This window comes from Aquila chrysaetos, chromosome 13 (assembly GCF_900496995.4).
Source record: "Aquila chrysaetos chrysaetos chromosome 13, bAquChr1.4, whole genome shotgun sequence".
NCBI lineage: Eukaryota > Metazoa > Chordata > Aves > Accipitriformes > Accipitridae > Aquila > Aquila chrysaetos.
Window position 1 is genome coordinate 166,138 of NC_044016.1, and position 22,225 is coordinate 188,362.

Sequence of the window (22,225 nt, forward strand, 5' to 3'; positions counted from 1 at the left end):
CGCAAGCCTTTTTGCGCGTTGTCGGCCTCATCGCTCAGAGGACGCGTGCGGCTGCCTCCCGCGCTCTACGGCCAACCTCCGACGGAGCAAGGGAGTAACTATAAAACCAAACACCCCCCCCCCCCCCCGCCTTCGCCGCCACCGCCTCCCCCTCCTCCCCGCCAGCCGTGCTCCTCCAGTGAGCACACATGCCATTTATAGCTCCCAGCAGGACTGCTGGGACTCACATGCCTCCCCATCACATGCCCTGGCCACCCTCCCTTCGAGCTAAACCCAAACTATACCTGGCACAGGTGAGGCGGAGGCCTGGCCCCCGTCACGCCAAGCCGAGGAAGGGTCAGCGAGACCCTCTTCGCGCGGCTGGACGCACCAGTTAGGGCTGAGAGCAACCGGTACGTAGATCCGATAGCCGGAGCCGGGCCAGCGCGACCCCTGCGGGTACTGGGATTGGGGTTCCTCTCGCCCGTAGACGCTTTCTTCCTTCCCCTGAGCCTTCCGACTGTAGGTCCGTGGGGAAGCCTTTCGCTCCCCAGGCTGCAGGGGAGGCTGCACAGGCAAGAGGTGAGAACCGGCTCATTTTGGGCTGGCTCAGCCCTTCTGCTGGCATCCTTCCCCTCCCCGAGCCTCATCCTGGGGATGCTTTCCCAGACGCAGGATCAGCCTGCCTCTGAGCTTCCCGGGATGCTCATCTCTCACCAAGGCAGTCGGAAGCACGCCGCAGAGCCAAGACCTGTTCCCCGACCACCATCACCCGCAGGACACAAGTTACCAGCAACACCCTAACCAAACCAGCACCCAGTGGCAGTTGAAAGCACCGTAAACCAAGTTTTTGGCCACTTGACAGTCCCATTTCATCTTCAGAGCTGTTCTCATTTACAGCCCCCGCCCCAAGTCATAAAATTCACATTTCTAACCCTCTTCTGACACAGCTGTGGGCACGACACTTGACACTGTGCCGTAAAAGCCTCTTACCCGGTTACCCCCAAGGATCCCTCCAGACAAGATGCTGCCTGTGCCGGCTGCCCGTAACATCACCCCAGCCCTCCGCGTCCCCTTTGCAATACTCCTCTAGACCATTGCAGCGAGCCCTTTCTCATCCTTTTCCAGCTCTTCATCCGTATTTCTACTGGGGAACTATTAAACACCCTCTGCACTCAACGCTGGGGTTGTGATGGTTTCCATCCTGTTGCTGATCTTCTTACAGCTGCTTTTTTGACTGCTGCTGAGTACAGGTAGATGCTCTTTTTTTTTTTTTTTTTTTTAACAGCCAGATCTCATCTATGAGCAGCAAAAACTAGATTGAAGGTACTGCTGCACACCTAAAACGAGGTTAAGGCCCTTTTTAATGTGCTTTTTTTTGGTTAGCAGAGGGGTGCTTCTGCCCCTCGTACGTGACATCAGTGAACAGCATGAGCGGGGCTGCCTCTGCGAGGGGTGACGAGCCAGTATTTAAGGGTGATCCCATGCCCTTGCTAACAAGTATAGTCCCACAGTACCTGAGCAGAGCAGAGGCAGTTTTTGGTAATAGGATCCATCCACAGAGCGAGCGATGAACCAAGGTCCAGCATCCACCTGGTCAGGAGATAGGGCTGAAATCAGGACTGGATAACACGGCTAAAATCAGGACTGGATAATACGGCTACAATATACATCTAAAAGACAGGGCTGGAGGCATGGCCAAAACAGATTAACCTACAAGATTGCTTAAAACAAAACTGAAACCCCCGGGCTTGAGCTTAAATGCAGCTCAAGAGGGTGGGAGGTCCCAGGTGAGGCTGCATAGGACAATTAAGGCCCATTAATTTGCCCACAGGTGCCTGACACAGCTGCGTAAGAGCCACAGGGCAGCAGACGAAATCAGAGCAAACCAAAAAGCGCTTCTTCAAGCTGCGTAGCCGATCTGTGCGCTCATTGCCCCCGGGGTGCTCAAAGCATGCGCAGGTGTAAGGGCAACTTGGATAACTTTCTGGCAAGAAAAACCATCAAGGACCGCTGGAAATCCCTGGTTTGAAGGCCCTTATGCTTTAGGGAGTTGTCAGCTGGGACAGCGCATACCTGCTTGCTATCCTCTTAGGCTGTTCAGTAAATGTTCGATTTTGGCCGCAGCTGGTGGCCCACTAAGTGGACCTTTGCTCTGATGGAGCCGCGCTGTTCTTCCTGGCCTTGGATACCACAGGTTGTCTTCCTTTCCCAAGGTTGGGGTTTTTTTTGGTTTTTTTTTTTGATGTTCCTTCAATTTGGGCTGAAGCAATTGGATCCTACCTCTGTCAACAGCCCGAGTCCTCTCATTCTCCTGCAGAGGCTCTCATTTTCTGCTCTCCTCCACTGCACTTAGCTAGAACTGTTATTTGCTCAGCTGGCTGTTTCCAATTAGTTTGGCCAACATCTGTCCCATCTCGAAGGATACAGAACTTTTTCATGACATCACTCCCCAAAATACGCAATCCCAACCCCCGCCTTTCTGCACCCTTTGGGTCTAGAGTCTGTCCTAGCCTTGGTGCCTTTCCATTTAGGTGCTTCCCTGTAGTCACCAGGTCTTGACTGCGTGGCAAACAGGCACTCGAGTCCCCAAGATGTGTTGGGATAAAGCCGAGCACCCCATCCTGACGCTGCTCACAGAACCAGCCCGCCACAACCGTGTCGTTCCCTCCCAGTACACAGGGATACCTGCATGCACGAAGCTGGCAGAGCGAGGATGTCACTCCAGCAGCCCTTGGAATTTCTATTCTCTAGCCGTGGCATCACAGAGATGCTGTTTGGCTAGGTCCTCCCCAACAAGTGAGGGTGCCTGGCTCCATCTCCAGCCCACCCAGGAGCGTTTTGAGCGAGCACAGCAATATTCCTGCTACCCTGCCTGTCACGTCCAACACAGGGCAGCAAGGTGGGAGGACAAGGGATCATTCGTTGCGTCCAATATGCAGGTGGCCTTCGCCTGGGGCAGAGGCTCGAGGTCACTCGCTGGCCTGTCGGCTGATGCCGTTACAACCGCCCGTACCTGCCCCTCGCTTCCCAGACAGCCTCCGAGGAACAGCACCAGTGAGCAGGATGGAGTGGGTAACCCCTGCTGAGGGATGAGATGAGATGAGATGCTGCAGCGTAGGAACGCTAGTCCAGCTAAAAGGATCGAGCGACAGGCTCCGATACGATCTATCCACAAATGCCCAAGGAAGCAGTTGCAGAACCAGCTGGGAATATTTCTGGGGCAAGACGTGCTCTAGAGGTAAAGAATACCACAGGGACGCACAGGCAAGACAAGACACATTCGTTAGTGACTTGGCTGCAGGAATCGGTCCACGGCGCGCGGCCGTCCTGCCCGAGACGTAGGGCAGCAGGCAGGGAAGTCCACAGGAATGGGACGGATGGGAGAGATGGAACAAAAGGACATCGAACAACAGCAAACGCACGTGAGAGGTCACTTGCAAGTTGGAAAGCACGCACGGAGCAGCGCTACGGCACTTGCGCGCTTCGAAAGGGTTGTGTACAAACTGGGAAGGACGGGCAGGAGCGACAAGAGGGACGTGGAGCTGCAAGGGGGAGAGAAGGCACATCCCGAGACTTCTGCCCGTAAGAGGTCCTCCCAGTGTGCGCAATGCCACCAGCCCCAGGCCATCTGGAGAAGTGTCACGGAGGCAGCAAGGGTTCAGGGTGGCGATTAACCTGCTGCCAAGCCCACTATGTGAAGAAGCACCAGGTCTAGGGAGAAAAGAGAGGGACCCAAGAGCCAGCCACAACCACATCTTAGCTCACCAAGAGGCCTTGGCTTGAAGAAACTCCACAGCTCCCAGCTGCAAGACATGTCACAAGCGTCAGGAAAGGGCCAAACACTTTTGAGAACTCTGCTCTATAGACAGCAAACTTGCTTGCGCCCAGACAGGCCCAGCTGACCCCGTTCCCAAGCCCCGGACCAAATCTGAGCTCTGAGCCAGCTAGCACATTCCAAGAAGTGAGCCCTCTTCCCCCTCCAGCATCTCCATAGCCTCTCTGGGTAGCAGAGGTGGGAAAGGGATCCCGGACATTTCTGGTCCATCCCTGCCCAAAGCAGAGCTAACTAGACTGGGTTGTTCAAGGCTTATCTGGTCCAGGGTTGAGTATCTGTTCATGATGGAGATCCCACAGCTTCTCTGGGACTCAGACCTTTACCACCCTTGGGGGGAAGCGTTTTTCCTAATACCCAATATGAATTTCCCTTGCGCACATCGCCCCAAGTCCAGCCCCAGTAGCCTTCCTGGAAAAGCTCAGCTTTTTCTCTATAACCCTCCCAACCCAGAGCCGTGCAGCAAGCAAAACTGCTGGTCTGCACCTTGGCCAAACCCATCATCCCACTCTGGATCCAAGGGAAAAGACCGACCCCATGCTGGCTTGGCTCACGTTCACGCTGCGGAGACTGGGGCTTCTTGTATATCATCTGCCCACCCCGTCTTCCCCAGGAAAAGACTGGCAGGACCCTGCCATTGCTCAGGGCCATTGACACAGGGGAGGGGGCTGCAGTCCGCATCCGAGAGCGGGATTCCCCCCGGTATCCCCATCCAGGTCTGGCCCTGCCTAGCTCCTCAGTGCCGGCAGAAGCACCAGCTGAAAATCTCCCGTGCGAAAACGCAACCCCGCGCTGGCTGCAAAGCTGCCCGAGGGCCACAGGGGTGGGTGCACAAACCCAATTACAAAGCAGAAAAGTCGCTAGGAAAGCTTCGCTACCTGAACTGGGGGGGGGGGGGGAGCCTGTCACCGTGTCCATACGCGGTTGCTTGCAGGGCATCTGAGAGGGACATTTTTTTTCTTGAGACACATGTCCCTCTTGCAGAGCAAAACACGCCTGCCCGGAGAGACAGTAAACGCTGAGGCAAAGCGCTCCCTCAGGGCACGCCACGACAGGCTGGGAATGACATCTCGGATCCAGCTGGGAAGGGGCAAAAGGGTTAAACACAGGAGACAGATGCCTGAGGAACCGGCCTCCAACCCTTCCCAGGAACCAAGTGGAAGAAAACAGTCAAACAGCCATCTGACAGCAGCATCTTACAAAGACCAAAAAAAAAAAAAAAAAAAAAAACCCAAACAAAAAAAAAGCCTTCTTTATTGAGAGCAGCACATAAAAACCCAACAAAACCCAACCCTTCTTGGCTGCGGTACCCTCCGCTCAAGCAAACAAACTAACCCACTCTAGGCTGCATTCCAGTAACAGAAATACTATGTTAGGGAGGAGTCGGCACTCTGGAAGAGGGAGAGAGGGGGTACTGCCCAGAGTCGTTGTACAAAAAAAAAAAAAAAAAAAAAGGCACAGGGTAGTTGGGAAAGGTAGTGAGCTCCTTCATATGCCAGGCACTTTTGTGTTCCTGCTGGCTGGCCTGTACCCGTGGGGCGCGGGAGAGCCAGGCATGCCTAGCACAGACGGACGGAGAGAGTGGCCGGGCCAGGCCAGCAGATATGCGTGTGGCGAGCGGGGATGGAGAGCCTGGTGCTGGAGCCCAGCTCTTTACTGGGAGCGGGGGGGGGGAGAAGAGCTGCGCTCCATCCACGCCAGCGGCCCGAGGGCGCCGGGCTGGGCAGGCGGAGAGCAAGAGGCAGCGAGGGCTGTCTTTTGGGACCCGTGGAGGAGAGGGGCGGCGGGGGGGGGGACGGGACTGGGGTACACTGGCTTGTGCTTCGAGTCCAGCAGCCGCTGGTGCCGAGCTGCTCGCTGGCGCGTCGGGGTCGGGCTCAGCAAAGGGGCCGCAAGGAGCGCCGGGGGGGGGGTCCCCGGGCACCTACAGACCCCCGTCCGCCCCCGCGCCGCGTCCTTCCCCGGCAAGGGCCGGGATGCTCAGGCTTTGCTGTCGGCCGGGCTGTCCCCAAGGGCGGTGGCGAGCTCGCTGAAGGAGGGTCGATCCTTAGGGCTGGGGGCCCAACAGCGCTGCATCAGCTTGGCGAGGCGGGATGGGCAACCCTCGGGCTGCGGGAGCTTCGTCTTTCCCGACTGCAGACCTGGCGTGAAAGCAAAGTCCAGAGGGCCGTTGGGAAGAGGTGCGATCCTCTTCGTGGGGTGCAAGGAGGGCGGCATCTCTCCCCGGCCAGACCAGCACCGTGTCAAGAGAGGGGGACGTCACCCGGCCCTTTCTACCACGAGAAAAGGACGCAGGCTACAACGCCAGGGACACCACGAGGTACTCCACATACCTGCTAGGACCTCATCATCTGCCAGCGGGGTGTAGGGCATCTCCCCGTGCGTGAAGACCTCCCACATGAGCACCCCGAAGGACCACACGTCTGACTTGGTGGAGAACTCGTCCTCCAGCACGGCTTCGGGTGGCATCCAGCGCAGCGGGATCCAGGCTTGGCGAAAGTGGTAGTACTCGCTGCGGGCAGGACAGGCAGGCGATGAGACTGGTGCCATCCCATTCCCTCCCATTCCCCTGCCAAGCTCCCAGCTGACCTGTTGTACACGTCTTTGCTGAGGCTCAGGGATGACACCTTGACCTGCCGCTGGGCACTGACCAGGCAGTTCCTGGCTGCCAAATCCCGGTGCACGAACCTGCCGTTGGAAAGATGCTCCATGCCCAGGGCCACCTGTGTGCAGAGAGACACCTGACCCCCCAAGGGAGATGTCAGCACTGGCTGCCTTCCTCGGGGTCCCCAAGCCCCACAGCGCTTCCAAAGCTGCGCTATCACCTTATGTTTGGTAGTGAGGGGCTGCGGCTTCAGAGACTCATCCTTGCTCTTGGAGATCCTCAGGAACTGCTTCAGGTCCCCCTGGGAGACGGACAGCAACTCAGAGGCAGCCCTTCTCCGTGCTGCCAGCCGCATCGGTCCCCGCTGCGCCCAGGCCCACGGATCCTCATCTCCATAGCCCCCCACCTGCCCTCCTGGTCCCTGCCCTGTAGGGCAAGCCAGTATCTCGCTTCTGGGCCTCGACTGGCTAAGATAAGCAGACCTGATGTTTCCAGGACGTTTTTCATGTCCCAAATTGACTTCTCTCCCATGAACTCCCAGGCTCCCCCTAGTAGCCCTTAGCATTCGCAGCCATTCTGCAGCACGGAGTCCCATAGCTTAACTTACTCAGTGGAGTCCTGGACATAAACCAGAAATCAGGAGGATGTGGGAAAGGATAAAGTCACCTCCAGGTCTTGCAGGAGACCCCCCCCCCGCCATTCCCCTTGAGACTCCTCCACGTGTTGGGAACAGTGGTAAGCTCAGCCTGGTCTCCCTACACCTTGCTTGCTCTGTCCTGCCTGCCTGGACCATGCCACACTTGCAGGTCCCACGCCCGCTGTCCACCCATCCTCCTCCTCCTCCTCCTCGCTGCGGGCACTGCTGGCAGAGCCCTTACCAAGTCCACATACTCCAGGACCATGTAGTGCGGCTCTGCCTCACGGCACAGCCCCAGCAGCCGCACCACGTTGGAGTGGTTCAGCTTGCCAAACATCTCGGCCTCTCTTCGGAAATCCAGCTGCAGCTGCTCATCCCTCGTCTGCAAGCTCTTCACCAGGACCAGTGCTTCACCCTCGCCATCCTCTGCACCTTTTGCCTTGGCCAGGAACACTTCACCGAACTCCCCCCTGCCTGGAAGCGTAGAGCAGCACATGGGAAGGCAGCATACGTTAAGACAGCGTTATGTATTTGACAGCCCGGCGGCTGCGGGGCCCTCTGTACCCCGGCACATCCAATTTTCTGGCTAGGACACGCTGGGCTTTCAGCCGCAGGTTTCCTGCTGGAGCGGGGTCAGGGCCAGGCTGGCCCAGCGTACCCAGGGTTGTGATTGTCTGCAGGTTGGAACGCGGAAAGTGCATCTTGTCGGCAGCGCTGTGTCGCTTGCTGGCCCCAGAGCTGCTGCCCAGGTTGGTCAAGGCCACTTCTTCCTGGATCTCTGCTGTCATCTGCCCATTCTGCAGCAAAGTACCACCTGCAAGGGAAGCGTAAACGGCTTCAGCATCCTGACAGGCTGCGCGGAGAACGTCGCGCTAGGGATCGGCCCCTTCTGGGGCTGACGCTCCGAGCACCCACAACTGGCTGCAAGCACGCCGGCTTGACGTCTAGCCCCAGGCAACAGAGCGGCCTCCGCACAGTTGTTCCCTCTCTGGGCTCACGTCTGGCCCCGTCCCTGGCAGCCCTGCAGCCACCCTTGAAATCAGATGCTGAGCAATGGCTTTGGTCCCAGAGGTAACCAGACCCATCTGGCCTTGTCCATCCCATGCCACTCGGTCATCCCGAAGCGCTGGCTACATCCAAACTACCATTGACAAAAACTCTGCGGAACAGCAGCAGGAGATCGGACGCGTGAGGCAGAGAGAGAGCAGAGACGACGCTGCACGCTATTAAGCGCGGTCTCTTGATGCCCAAGCGACTTTCTGGCATTAGCTGCTGCAGCCTGACTCCCCTGCTCCTGCTCACTTCCCAGCAAGCCAGCAATGCTCATATCCTTGGTAACCTTGAACCCGTCAGACCAGATCAGCCTGGAGTTCCCTTCGCTGCCTGGGTTCAAGCAGTGCTAGGAAGCACTGTCCTTGCAATCAACCCCAGCGAGCTTTCTGCTCAGGAACTCCGCTAGAAATTTCCCTGGCACAAACAGAAGCCAATGAACAGGACAAAACGTTATTGCCTTAAGAAAGTAGAGAACCCTGCATTTTACCGGCAGCTTGTAGGGGAAAAGACTGTATAGATAGCAAACCTTGATTTTGAACGCATTGACCGCTTGGATCGGACTTGGCACTAGGAAGCGGTGCTTCCCGTAAGCTGAAGGCAGGAGTTTGAACGTAAAGCGGGGCACAGCACTGAGCTAAGGTGGCTGACACATGTGCAGCATCACCCTGCATCACTGTGCACACTCCATTTCAGCTAGTCCGGGAGCAAGTGTTAAGGAAACACCCGGCCACGCAAAAGGATTTAATCACAACGTTAAGACTTGACCCAACATGAGGTAACTCCAACAGGAATCCCACTGCCCATAATTTCCGTCAAGGGGTATCGTACAGCAGCGCGTGTACGTGCACGCTTACAACGAACGCGTACGAGAGAGGTACCAGCCCACCAGCACATCCTGAGCAGGTCTGGCCACGATGACAGGGACTGTGGCTTTGTCAGAGGTAGGCTTGGAGCTGAGATACGTTGACTTAAGCTACTGACAGCTGTCCTCTCTCACACGCTGGAGTAACATTTGCAGAAGACGACAGTGAAAAAAACACCACCTACCCTGTAAATCAAAGCGCGATGCTACTTACGCTCTCCCTGTTTTTATGCTAATTATTAGCAAGACTGTTTGACCCTGTGCTGTCTGCACTCATGACTGATGGTGTCTCAAGACTACAAGCTTGAAGCCAAGAGGATAATACAAGACGACCGCTGCAACCGTGCCAAGAAAATACCAAAGGCTGCAGAGCGACTGTGCTGCCACTGAGAGACAGCACCAGCGGGCAGCAACGACGGACGCTTTTGAGAACAGACATCCCCGTGTTTCACAGAGCTTTGACAAGACAGTCAATAACAAAAGGGACCGCAAAAATGAACAGGAAGCTTAATTCATGTATCCAGCGGTCCAGAGGGGAACCAAGTGTAGAGGAGCTGCCTGCTTTGCCCACCTGCCTGCAACGCCTGAGCATCTCCTGGAGAAAGAGACGCAGCCATGCTGCCCTGGAGAAATTAGCACGTGCCAACACAGAAATCAAATGCTCCCCTCAGTCCCCACAGCCGTTAACCTCCCCAAATGCTATGTCTTTATTCACCCAGAAAAAGCAGCACAGTCAGACAGAGGGACGCTGAGAGCAAGCACCCTTGTTACAGAGGATGTGGCGCACCGAGGACGTGACCTTGGAAGGTGACTGACTTGTTCGGAGTGCATCGATCCATAGGAAATCCATAGGAAGGATCCACTGCAAATCCATAGGAAGGTCAAATCTGTCTGGATCCTGAGGGCACTGGAAAAGTCAGCTGGTGGCCAGCCAGGGAGTACTTGTCATCAGGTAGGTGCTGAGATACTTCAGGTCACCCAGCTAAAGAGGGACCACATCAAAAGGAGGAAAAGAGCCAGATCTTTGAAGACCATGGTGAAGGGGGTGACTCCACTGGAGCTGACAGCAAACACAAACCACTTCTCCAGAGAGGCTATGGAAGTACCAAAAAGGAGTGTAGACGTCTGGGCAGCTGGGTCTGCTTGTAGCAGTGAGGATGCATCTCTGACAGCTAAACTGGTTCCAAATGAAGGGGATAAGAAGAGGCAAAGTCTGGCAGAATAAAAAGAAAAATATAATAAACATAGGCCAAAATAAAAATCTGAGACCACCTCAGAAAAGATTAGAACAAATCCTTTCCCAGGAAGAGGATGCTGGCCGGAGCCTGTCGGCACCAGGTGAGCTGCCTACGACTTGTCCACAGAAGAGCTCACAGTGGCGACAGCAGCAGAGCACAAAGCTGCAGAGATGCTCCTGCATCCCTGCTCCCAGGAGGTTCCCCCACAGCCAGACTTCTCTTCTGGAGGTTTGGCTCTGTTCAAAGTACCAATACAAGAGGAAAAACAGGAGACAAACCCAGCAGTGATGTTTTGCCAGGACCTCACAGCAACCCCCACACCATCAGGATGTGGCTATGTGCTGGAGAACTGGGAGGGGGAAGCATGATGACTGCATTTACAGCGTGGGGGGAGATCCAGGGAATTATAAGGGCAGCACGCTCAACTGCACCCCGTCACTCACAAGTCCTCACTGGTATCAGTGATGCAAGGACAACCACGACGTCAGGAGAAAGAGCTGCAACAGCTTTTGGAAATGAAAACGATGCCTCAGAGATCTCGGATTCACTGAAGGAGTCACGTAGCTCATGCACAGTGGGGACCCAGTTTAGTCTGTTTGCGGGGATTTTGCAAGGTCTCACGGAAACAGCTGTTAAAAAGCAGCTCGGCTGCCCCAGGACCGGAGGGAACATCCTCCGATGGACGCACAGAAAGTAGGCACCAGGGTAGTACAACGTGCTGCCGACACGGAAGGGCTGCTGCCGGCAGCGGTTTGCCAAAGCCGCCAACTTAGCTAGCAGCAAAGGTACAGGCCAGCTGCGGCCAGCTGCGGAGGGACACGGAGCACTGGGAGCTGCAGCCAGAGACAAAACGTGAGGGCTGGGGAAAGCAACCCCAGCGTCCCATCCACAGTGGTGGGCTCAGCTCTCTCCAGAGCGAGCTCTGTGGACAGGGAACTGAAGCCAGTGGCACAGCTGGGAACAGGACACAGCCCGGCTGTGTCACTCGGCAAAGCTGGAGGCACCAAGTCCCGTCTGGGGCTCCCCATCTCAGAAAGGCGATAGTGCAACCAGAAAAGGCACTCGCAGGAACAATCAGACGTACAGAAGAGCTGTGTGTTCCAGCGCAGAGCTGATAGGTGACAAGCTTGGAAAGCAAAGAGATAGTTTTGTGCTCCACAAGTCCTTGCTGGAGGATGCCGTAGACGCTCAAAGCTTATATGGGTTTCAGAGATAACAGGGTGAGTTCACAGCAGAGTTGAGGGCTGCTCAGTGAAAAGTCTTCCCGTTAGCACCAGGAGCTGCTGAACTGTGATTTGAACAGGCTGGAAGAATACTACTATTTCATTATATTGCAATAGAGATACTCCCCTCCCCTTGGCAAAGGGTGTATGGGATGTCATGTACGGCTGCTGGAAAGCGGGAGCGATACATAACTCGGCAGACAGAGGCGGCCACAACGTGGGGCTGGGATGCAGGTTTCACACTAACTGCCCATTTCTCACCTGGCAGCAGGTCTCTGCCACCAGCCACGGCCAAAACCAAGAGCAAGAGACTCCCAGGGTAAAGAGGAGTCCCCTGTTCCCTGGGAGCTCCCCGTCCCTCAGCCCCTCCAGCCCAGGGGTAATGGGCCAGCAATGAAGCCCCCATCCCCAGAGGTGCCGGCCTCACCATTCAGACACTCCATTTCAGGCTCCTCGCCCTCCGGGTGCTTCTTCAGCCTCTTGGCTTTTCTCCGCTTCTTACAGTAGAACATCAGCCCCAGCACAATAATGATGTAGGCAACAGCCGCCCCCACCGAAAGCCCAATGGTCTGGATCATCTTGTAGGGTGTGTGGCTGCCAGGTCCCTCATCCTCTTCTGCTGCCGGCTTGTCTGTGGGGCAGAGAGCACCAAACCCATGAGGGTGCGGAGGGATTTCCCAAATCCTGCTCAGGAATGTGCTGGTGGAATGAGAAAAGCCTCCCCCCGCCCCCCCGCTGCTGCGGCCACCTCCTCGTCCAGCCGCAGCACACCGCGTTGCATCCCGATAGGGATGCTGCCATGACTCCCTAGCAGGCGTGACCCACCGGTGGGGCCAGAAGCAGAGCCTAGAGCTGCCGGGGACACCAGGAGGCCACGTCCCGATGTCGGGCACCTCCCTTACCTACGACGTATAGGAAGGCCTCGCGGTGCTTGATGTTGCAGCTGTTGCCGGCGATACAGGTGTATTTTCCCGAGTCCTCGGTGGTGACGTCGTAAATCACCAGGGAGCCGTTGGGCATGATCTGAATCCTGCCAACCACACAGAGCCCTTTGCAAGCACCAGAGGGCAGAGGCAGGCTTGGGGTACCTGCAGCCCCATCTTCCCAGGGTGCCTCAGCCCCACGTCCCCAGCGCAATCGTCTCGAATCTCAGGCTGTGCAAGGCTCAAGAGCAAACGGCTGCAAGCTCAGCTGCAGCTTGGCAGGCTGCGGCAGAAAAGGTAACCCCGAGGCCAGGAGAGTCCAGGCCCTGGGACACGGAGACAACCGACTGTGCGCCCCCCAAGCTGGGAACCCGAGACCGCACCATCGGCACCCGCGTGCTGGGCAGGCACGGGGAACGCCACGCCGCGCCACGTTTCAGTTTGGAACGGAGGCTGCGTACCTGGGCAGCAGCTTGCCGGGATCCAAAATCTTGTCCTTCCCTTTCCACTGGATGTGCGGCACGGGGTCCCCCTCTGCCTGGCACTGGAACATGGCTGTGTGCCCCTGGTACACCGTCGTGGGCTCTGGCTCTAGCTTGAAGGTGACGTAAACTGAAGGCAGAGAGGCCGACACGAACGCTGTCAGCTTCTGGGAACGATGCTGAGCTCCCACAAGGGAGCAGGGCCAGCACTGGCTCAGCGGCACGTGCCCTCTTGGGCCGTTTGCAAAACACGGACAGACCAGACACTCAAAGTGCCACGGGGCAGAATTCGGGGTCAGGCCGGACATTTCTCTCTCCGCCGGGGCATGCCGGTCGGCTGCCACCCAGGCAAACCCACCGCAAGGCCAGCACAGCGGGAAACCCACCTGCCTGCCACAGAGCCCTCACCTGCGACCACGAGCTGCACGGTGGCACGGATCTCGCCTTGCGGGCTGTTGGAGGCGATGCACGTGTAGTTCCCCGAGTCGCTCCTGCTCACCTTGTGGAAGGACAAGATGCCGGCATTGTGACTGACGTGGGACGGCAGGCTGCTCCCGTCTGCAGGACGCAAGAAGAGGGATGCAGCAGTCGTGCGGGAAGCACCGCCGCTTCACCCACGTCGGACGTGGGCCAACGCAAAGGTCCTGGGGCCCCAGGTCAGAAACAGACATACTGCATCCAAGTCGTGTCCCCCCCCCCCTTACCTGTTTTAGTCCACTGGATGGTGGGTTTTTCCCGGCCAGTGGCTGAGCAGGAAACTGTAACCTCCTTATCAAACTCCATGCACTGCAGCGGCTGGGGCGGCGGGGTGAACTTCAGCTTCTCTGCAAAAGACAGACGTGCTGTTAAGGCCCCCTCAGCCGCAGAAAGCACCAGAGCTCGGGGTATCGTGCCTGCACCCTGCCAGGCAAAAGAGCTCCCCAAAAGGGGAGGGTGTGGAGTGCTTGGCAGCATACCTAGCACGTGCACCCGTGCGTATCCCTCGATGCTGCCTGCCGGCGTGCTGCTCACGCACTTGTACATGGTCCCATCGTACACCTCCACGTTGTTGATGCGCAGCGTCCCGTTCTCGGAGATCTCAAACCGTGAGTCCTGCCCAGAGGGAGGGAGGGAGCGGGGCAGAAATGACATTGTCACCAGCCCTGGGCTCAGACCTTGCCTGTGGCACTCCTGACGTTCCACAAGCCCGCACCACGCCTCAGATGGACACAGCCCTGCCGAGACCCACGTGGAGAATTGAGGCAAGCTGCAGTGACACCTCTCTTGTCACTGCCCCAAAAGCAGAGGGCCGGCTCCCAGCCAAGTGGCTAGAGACAGCCAGTCGTGCACCCATACACCAGTAGGATGGAGATGGTGCCAGGAACATGGCCAGAGTGGGGGTGACAGGGATGCTGAGCCTAGGAGCAAGGCAAGAAACAGCAGCAGTAGAGGAAGGAGCTGAGCAGGTACCTGGCCGAAGCGCCCGTGAGCAGCAGGGGCTTGCCCCATCGCCTCACCTCAGAGATGGAGACGCCGTTGCGGTACCAGGTGACGGTGGGTTTCAGGGAGGCCTTGCTGAGGCAGTGCAGGTATCCTGGCTTGCTCTCCTCCAGCTGGCTGTCCTTGGGCATCTCCACCCATTTGGGTACCGCTGGGCACGGAGGCAAGGGGTTACACGGGGCCGCTCACCACCTCTCTGGCCAGCACCAGCGCGGACCAGACAGGCAGCGTGCAGCCGGCCATGAGAGATGTGCCTCTCCGTATCAATGAGGTGATGCGCCATCCCACCCCAGCTCACCCCAACCCCTTATCCAGCCCCTTTCTCTGCTCCCAGCCCTTCTCGGAAAGCTGCCTACTAGCCACAGTGATGCTCAGTTCCTGCTTCTTCTCTCCAGCCTTGTTGGCAGCGTGGCACGTGTAGGTCCCCGCATCCGCCTCGGTGATACTGGTGAAAACGAGCTGCTCTGCCTCTTGGTGCACCCTGCCAGCAGTGGGAACTCGTTCCTGGTTCCTCTCCCACCACACTTGGGGCGTGGGTACTCCTCGGGGGGCAACGCAGGCCACGCGGTGCCCCTGGTTCGCCGTCAACACCTTCGGGGAGAAGGGTGCCATTTCTTCGATCTCTGAGAGGAGCGACAGACAGCAGGGCTCAAACAGGGCAGGAACACGTAGCCAACCCACCAGCCTGATCATCCCCACGGGAGGCACCAGCCGAGGCGCTGAGAGAGCTCACCAGCTCTGTTTGCTCCCCTGAGCCAGGCGGCAAGGATGAGCCGTTTCACAGATTAAACCAAGCAGTTCTCCCACGTACTGACCCACTGCTACATCGTCCCATAGCTCCAGAGCGACACCGCAACTCTGGGACCCGCCGCCCGCCCTGCCGCTAGCCCCAGGACCTCACCTGCTAGCCGCAGAGTCGCCTTCAGCACCAGAGCTTTCCCCCTCTGCCCACGGCCAACGCACTTATAGACGCCGGTGCTGCGAGCCCTCACCTGGGTGATCAGCAGGGAGCCGTTGGCGAACACGGTGGTCCTGGGCACGTGGAGAGAGGCAAGGCTCAGCGGGCATCTCTGCAGGACGTGGGACAGAGCCACAACCCCGTGAATGTCCTACGTGAGCCCGCGGAACCAAAAGGGAGACTTTGGACCGAGGCAAAGCTTCCCAGCGCGAGGGGAGCCGCACACATAGACAAGGAGACGGCGGGACACGTGCTTCGTGGGGGAAATGAGCTCAGGGAAAGTCTCTTTTCTCGGAGAAGCGCTGGCTCCCACCAAAAGGTGTGTCACCAGGCTGGGCCAGCTCTGAAAGCTGGCACAAACCGCGGTGGGGGGCAAGAGACGGTGCCCGGGAGCTGCCGGGCCGCTGGGCATCTGGCACCCAGACAGCTCCTCTTGCCTTGCCAGGCTCCAGCATCACCCTCCTCGGGCAGCCTGGGCTGGGAGATGTCCCCATCTCTGGGGATCGCCCCACACGTAGGTGTCTGGGGGGGGTTCACAAACATTCCTGGCTCTGGGGAGCACCACGCACGGGTATCTGGAGGTGCGAGACAGCCGTGGGGCCAGTGACGGCTGTGCAGATGTTGGGGGCTGGGAGGTGTCCCTGAGGCTGGGGATCAACACCTGCGGGCAACCGGTACTGGGACACGTCCCTGACTCTGGGAATTGTCCTGCGTGGGCGTCTGGGGCTTGAGCTGTCCCTGGCTCCACGAAATCACCACACACGGACATCTGGGGCTGGCAGACATCCCCAGCTCCGGGGATCATCATGCGTGGGCACCTAGGAGCGACAGCCCCCACAGACCCGTTTGAGGACAAACTGCTTGCTGAGTCCTCTGCAGATGAAAGCCATGCACAAGCACCAAGGCCCCGCTAAACCCAAGCCAGCCAAGATGAGAAACCAATCCCAATGGCCGGCCTGACGTCGAATGCTTGCCCTCGGGCACGGCCAGGGTTTGGCCTCTCTCCATTTCTTCCAGTACATGGTGCCCCCTCTCCTCCCAGCCCTACCCACATCACCGGGGTCCCTATTACTTGGATCTGTTGGTGATGGGGCTGTCTTCGAAGAGCCACTCCTGCGTGGGAGGGGGCACGGCCGCGAACTGGCAGTCAAACATGGCCTCTTCGTTCTTGGTCACGATGAGGTCCTGTGGGACGATCACCGCCTGAGGAAAGCTCTCGTCTGCAACGGCAGAGAATGACAGGAGGGTGAGAAGAGAAGAGCAGAGCCGCCTGTGGTATCCCTTCACCGTTGCTCTGGGGGGAACTCAAAGAAAAGAGCAGGTCGCACCCTGCGAGTCCGAAGGAGGCGGACATGGCAGCACGGCTGTAGTTACGCAGCCAGAGCCCAGGACTGCAGGCGGTAGCTGCTCTGAGGAAAGCCCTTTCTGCTTCCACGGCAAAGCCCTGAGCACCCTGGGCTCCTTGCAAACAGATCAAACCTGTCACCGGACTGCAAATTCCCTCGTCCAATTCCAAACACCTCTCTAGGGTCAACACCTCCTGCTCTCCCCGGCCCTTGCCTCCAAAGGCCAGCGGGGTGTCTCACCCACGCGGCACCACGGTGGCACTGGTATTAGCCAAACCGGCAGCACCTACAGCCTCCAGGGTCCAAACCTTGTTGAAGGAGGGAGGACCCTGGTACTCCAGTACCGGAGACGACGGCATAGACCTGCTCCAGAAAGAAGCAGGGGCAGATTAACACCTGTAGACAGGGCAGGGTTCAAGCCCGGCCAAGCGTGTCAGGCCTGTCTCCGGCCAGAGGCTTCGCACAGCGAAAGTCACACCAGCCTGACACTTCCAGGACATGGTTTAGTGGGCATGGTTGATGGTTGGGACTCGACGATCTCGACGGTCTTTTCCAACCTAAAGGATTCTATGATTCTATGATTCCCCCTGCAGCCTGGCTCCTGCCCTGCAGCAGAGGGGAGGCTGTTAGCAGAGCAGTAAAACAGCCGAGCCCCCAGCCCCGAGCAGCCAGGACACAACTCACCGATGATATTCAGCGTGAAGTTGTTCTGGCTGCAGACGAAGCCGACGGCACTGCGGGCACAGCAGTAGTAGAGACCGTTGTCGTCGGGGCTGGCACTCTGCAGGGTCAGCGTCCGCTCCTTGTTGCTGACGGAATAGGTGCTGCGGCCATTGGGGAGAGGCGTACCGTCCCGAAACCACTGCCACGTGGGGCTGCAAGACAGGGGCAAGGGGGTGACCGGGCGCAGGACACCGGCAGGGCTCCCCAGAGAGCACATGTGCGGAGGAGACAGCCCAGAGATGGCCCATTTCCCTGGCTCTCTGTCCCCACTGCTGGCCCCGACACGGACACGAAGCCATGAGACATGCAGCCAAGTGGACGGGACATGACTGGAAAGCGACGGAGAGTGACCGCAGCACACCAAGCAGCTCAGCGACCGGACTGTGACAGCCCGTCCTTACTGTGCTCCTCGCTACGCGGCTCTGAGGAAGCCGTTTGCCTTCTCCCCCGGTGCTCGGCCACAGGCTCAATCCTGCCTTTCGCCTTCCCTAGACTCTACTGAATCCTCGGCAGGAGAGAGGAGAGAGAGACAGAGAAAGAGGGGAAGAGCATGCAGTGAAGGTGCACGGGGACCCCCGGCAGGGTCCATTCCTCGGGAAGCAACCCTTACCGCGGGTGGCCGTCGATGTGACACCGCAGCACCACTGCGGAGGAGGGCTGGATCTCAGCTACGCTGGCCGGCTGCTTCAGCACCACGCTGCCTGTCTCAATCCCTGCGGGATCAAAGAACAACGACACAGCTGGCTCTCCAAACCTACAGAGCCCAGCTGGATGCCGACTCAGTAATAACCAGAGCAGGCAGCAAGGACGCAAGCACGGAGGAAAGGGGCACCCGACCTGCAAACACCCCACGTTGCCCCGTGTAGCTGTTCTCTGAGGGATAAGAGGGGCTCTGAAAGGATCTGCAGTGCTCAGGACACACTTGGTGCAGTAACATCCCCGTTTCATATATACAAATGGGGAAGGTGGCAGGAGAAAGCATCTCCGACAGCCTTGGGGACATCAGAAGATGCAAGCGGCCTAGAGGGCATGAAGGACACGGTAGCTGGGGAGGAATCCTACTTGCACAGTTCATGCCGTCCGATCCCCGTCTGACCACGGCCCCCAAACGCGTTAGCAGGTGGCCTAGCAAAGCTGTTTCCAGTCTCAGCCCCTTCCAAGAGAGTGCTTTGCCCTGCCCACGGTGGGCAGCACCAGGCTGCGGCGTGTGCCTGGCTGCCCTCTCCCCACACTCACACTTGATATTGAAAGATGCGTTGGTTGTGCGAGCCTCCTCCCCGGTGAGCAAGTTCCTCGCCACGCACTGGAAATCCCCGGCATCCCGGTGCCGATCGACGGCGGCGAACTGGAGGTTGCTGCCTTCCTTGAAGCGCTGCTCCGTGTCCCGGACGGGGAGCCCGTTCTGCAGCCATTCAAACTCCACATCTGCTGGATCCTCCACCTCGCAGCGGAGAATGGCACTGCGGCCGTGCAGGGCATCCTGGGAGTACGGCTCCTTGGTGAAAAGGATCATTGCCCGAGTCCCCACAGCTGCAAGACAGAAAAATAAGGGCACGTTTAGAGCATGGGGACGGGGAGAAGGGAGTAGGTAAGCACGTGCTGTTCTCAAGGGTCTCCGGACAGCTGATATCGCCATGTTAGGAGAAACGCGGCCCGAAGCACATCTGCCAAAAACAATCCCCGATGGGGGAATTTAAACAGATCTGTGCTCAGATTCCAGCACAGCCTCTTTAAGGCTGTCGCTCCAGCAATCACTGGGACAGGGCTGCCTGAGCTTGCCACAAGCCAAGGAGAGCCCTCTGCTCCCTGGGGCCAGGGGCATTAGAAGGGAGCTCCCGTGACCCTGACACGCTGCCGAGTGCCGCACTTCCAGCCTGAACAGAGAGATGTCTCATGGTGTATGAGCCGAGAAGTCAGTCACCAAGACACTGGAGAGCAAGCAGCTTCGTGGGCAGTTCGGATGCTTCTTTGAGCTCCTCTCGTCCTGTTTTTTTGGGACGCGTCCTAAGTCCCAGCCATGCGTCAAGATTGCCCCAGATCAGGAACACCCATAGACTGTTTCTAGGCTTTCCTCAAAGCTTCTCTCCTTGGGATCATGTCTCTGTCTCACTTCCACATCCTCAGAAACTACCCAGGAAAAAATAAATGGTCTGGAACAAGGATTGCCCATGGGAATAACCAGAGCAGCTGCTGGAGCACAGCACAAGGAGATGCAGCAGTGACACCCCAAGCTTCTGCTGGGGACTCACCCCACTTGCAAGTAGGAGCGGAAACAAGAAATTGCAATCGTTGACCCCAGGGTCTGATAGCGGCCATGGGGTGGCTCTAGAAGGCTGGAAGCATCTCTCTGCAGTGGTGGAAAAGCCAAAGAATCCTCCTCCACACACTAGCCCCCACCCAAGAGCTCAGGGTCCCGGGGACAGAGCAGCCAGCGCTTCCCTAGGCATTGGCTGACGTGGCCGCCGAGGGACCGTGCTAGCGTATTCCTAAATCTGGCTGCTGTCTGGCCACAGCCAGCCATGCAGGCGCTCTGCTCCGGTTACCAGCTGGCCGCAGAAAGGAAAGCAGACAAAGGGCAATTCAACACGCGCTGACTGCTGGTGGACTCTGTTCTCAGCACCGTGCTCTGCAGGGGAAAGAGGCCAAGCCAGGCAGATTCCGAGCATCTTGGAAGCGATCTCTCACGAAGGCAAACAAGAAAGTGGTCAAAACGGTGCGCTCCCACCGCTGTAAGGAAAACGGCTTCAGAAAGTGGTTGCCTGGATGAGTTACATGAACAGGATCCAAGCCCAGCTGAAGGACGGTTCTTCCTTGGAGGCTCAGCCACATCCTCCTGCCTGGTGTCTGTGTAAAAGCCTGGTGAAGGGACACAATTTGATAGGACATCTCAGCCACCCTTTGGCTCACGCCAAAACAGGCTGCTGGGACAGACAGACAGACAGGAGCAAAGGGGAACAGGGCAGTCAAATCCACTCAGGTTTGGACCTACAGGAGCTGGGTCTGTCCTTTTCCACAGATGTGCTTCAGGGCACCAAGGCACACGTCCGTCAAACCATACTTGTGCGGTACAAAACACGTGCAAGGCGGCAGCGTGCATTAGGAGAGCTCGTGAAGGAGATGGATCGGTTCTCTTCTTGGGGTCTCAGCATCCCAAAACCTTTCACAGTCTACTAGTCACGCTAGTGCTGGAGCTAGTGATGAGGCACCTCTCTCTGAAGGCGTAGGCCATTCGGGTATTAAGACACAATATTTTAAATTAGGTGTGCTTCTAGTATTAAGTTGTCAGCATTAGCAGCGTTAACACTAAACAGCAGCAGAGCTGCTTTCGCCCCATCGCTGCCAGCACAATTGCATTTCACTCGGCGCTGGTCAGCTGAAAGCTTCAGCAGCCTCATCACGTACATCCTGCTGCCTCAGCATCCCCCACGTCCCGGCAGGAGGACACGGCTCTGTGGACAAGAGACATGATGAAGGCTTGGCACAAGCTCCACGTGGGAAGCAGGGATTTTACAAGGTGTCAGGAAACACCGGGATCCAGCTCCCCGGTGAAACAGGAGAAACTGTTTATGTCCTTGTCTTCCATCCTGGGGAAACGGACGCAACCATTTCAGCTCAAGCGAGATCCCTGCGATGAACGCCTCATGAGCACGAGTGCCAAAGTAAACTGGGATAAGTAAGTGTTGAAGTGCAATAAGACCCATAAACTTGTGTTTTGTTTTGACAATAGCATCCAAGGTGCCGTCGGATGGACTGGCTGCACATGCTGGAAACCACTGTCGCAACCATACCTCAGATCTGGGCTACGAGGAAAGACTGGAAGCAGCTAGATGTGGTCCAGACGTTTTGGGGTGGAAGACGTCAGAAGCCCAGAGCTGGACACAACTTTTCACAGTACTCTCAATCCAGAGCACCAGGGCCCGGTGTTCGGAGATGGGATGTGCTGCACTTGCCCATAAAAGTTGTAGAGCCCTGGTCCAGCAAATGGCTGCAGTCAGCAGGGCTCGTGCATCCCCTCCATCTCATCTGGGCTTTTGGGACAGAGGCTCAAGCAAGCTGTCCAAGCAGATGGTCTGGGATGCCATTATGCCAGAGTTTGCGTAAAACCCGTATAAAGCCAACAGACACCACCACCTGTACTGAAGGAAGACTTAGAGGACCTCCCAGCACCACTGCGCGGCAGAGCCACGTGCACGGCTTAGCCGTGGGAGGCTGCCAGAACTGCCCGAGCTGGCAGACGAGGGAGAGAGCTCTCGCAGCGCTCGGTGGAGAGCAAAGGTGACCCCTGCTCGGTCTGACTGGACACCTTCACGACAGCACGGTTCTGTTGTGGTTTCATGAGCTAATCTGGGCCGGGCTGCATTGCTAGGAGCTGCTGAAAGAAGCAGAATTGACTTTTTCTCTTCCCTCAGTGAGAGCCACCCCCAAAAATACCCAGCAACACCAAGTTTGCTGAAAGTCGGCTTAGCAAGCCCAAGCCAGTGCAGAGCTCTCCCCTAGGAACCCAGCTGGGCCAGCCACAGTCCTGCAAAGCCAACGCCAAGCAGCAGTCCCAAACGAGTGCGCTGGCAAACACCCGCTCTCTGCGTATGTATGTGACACAAGCCATCCCTGACTGGGAGAAAAAGAAACCCTCAACACATGTTTCTGGCCTAAAACCATTTCAACTGTGGCTACAGAAAGCTTTTCAGGAAAGCTTCAGCCAGATTAGATAAACACATTTGAAATGCAGCACACTTGAAAACACCCAGTGGTGTTTTACCCAAAGGATATTTAACTGAAATACAAAACCCTCCTGTTGAGGTAATAGATGAAGGTTAAGCGAACTGTGTAGGGAAGCTGCACTGGTACCTACAGGTCCCCAGGGTATCATTCCCACACACCA

General features: G+C 57.5%; 1 protein-coding gene across 2 annotated transcripts in view; it reads right to left on the reverse strand.

Moving 5' to 3' along the window:
• Window positions 1-5,048: 5,048 nt before the first annotated feature.
• The window catches only part of PTK7 (protein tyrosine kinase 7 (inactive)), a 37,450-nt gene continuing 20,273 nt past the window's right edge, over window positions 5,049-22,225 (reverse strand). Inside the window, exons 2-21 of one of the 2 annotated variants that reach the window (XM_030035426.1) lie at window positions 18,580-18,873; window positions 18,181-18,363; window positions 17,954-18,056; window positions 17,305-17,495; window positions 16,347-16,494; window positions 15,218-15,348; window positions 14,673-14,939; window positions 14,334-14,467; window positions 13,794-13,929; window positions 13,542-13,661; window positions 13,246-13,395; window positions 12,817-12,967; window positions 12,335-12,462; window positions 11,860-12,063; window positions 7,715-7,870; window positions 7,298-7,530; window positions 6,640-6,720; window positions 6,404-6,555; window positions 6,148-6,326; window positions 5,049-5,955 (exon numbers count right to left, since the gene is read on the reverse strand). In XM_030035426.1, coding sequence (XP_029891286.1) covers window positions 5,795-5,955; window positions 6,148-6,326; window positions 6,404-6,555; window positions 6,640-6,720; window positions 7,298-7,530; window positions 7,715-7,870; window positions 11,860-12,063; window positions 12,335-12,462; window positions 12,817-12,967; window positions 13,246-13,395; window positions 13,542-13,661; window positions 13,794-13,929; window positions 14,334-14,467; window positions 14,673-14,939; window positions 15,218-15,348; window positions 16,347-16,494; window positions 17,305-17,495; window positions 17,954-18,056; window positions 18,181-18,363; window positions 18,580-18,873 — 3,302 coding nt within the window. In that variant the 3' untranslated portion in view covers window positions 5,049-5,794. The remainder of the gene's footprint in view (window positions 5,956-6,147; window positions 6,327-6,403; window positions 6,556-6,639; window positions 6,721-7,297; window positions 7,531-7,714; window positions 7,871-11,859; window positions 12,064-12,334; window positions 12,463-12,816; window positions 12,968-13,245; window positions 13,396-13,541; window positions 13,662-13,793; window positions 13,930-14,333; window positions 14,468-14,672; window positions 14,940-15,217; window positions 15,349-16,346; window positions 16,495-17,304; window positions 17,496-17,953; window positions 18,057-18,180; window positions 18,364-18,579; window positions 18,874-22,225) is intronic. The other variant, XM_030035427.1, reaches the window with a different exon arrangement.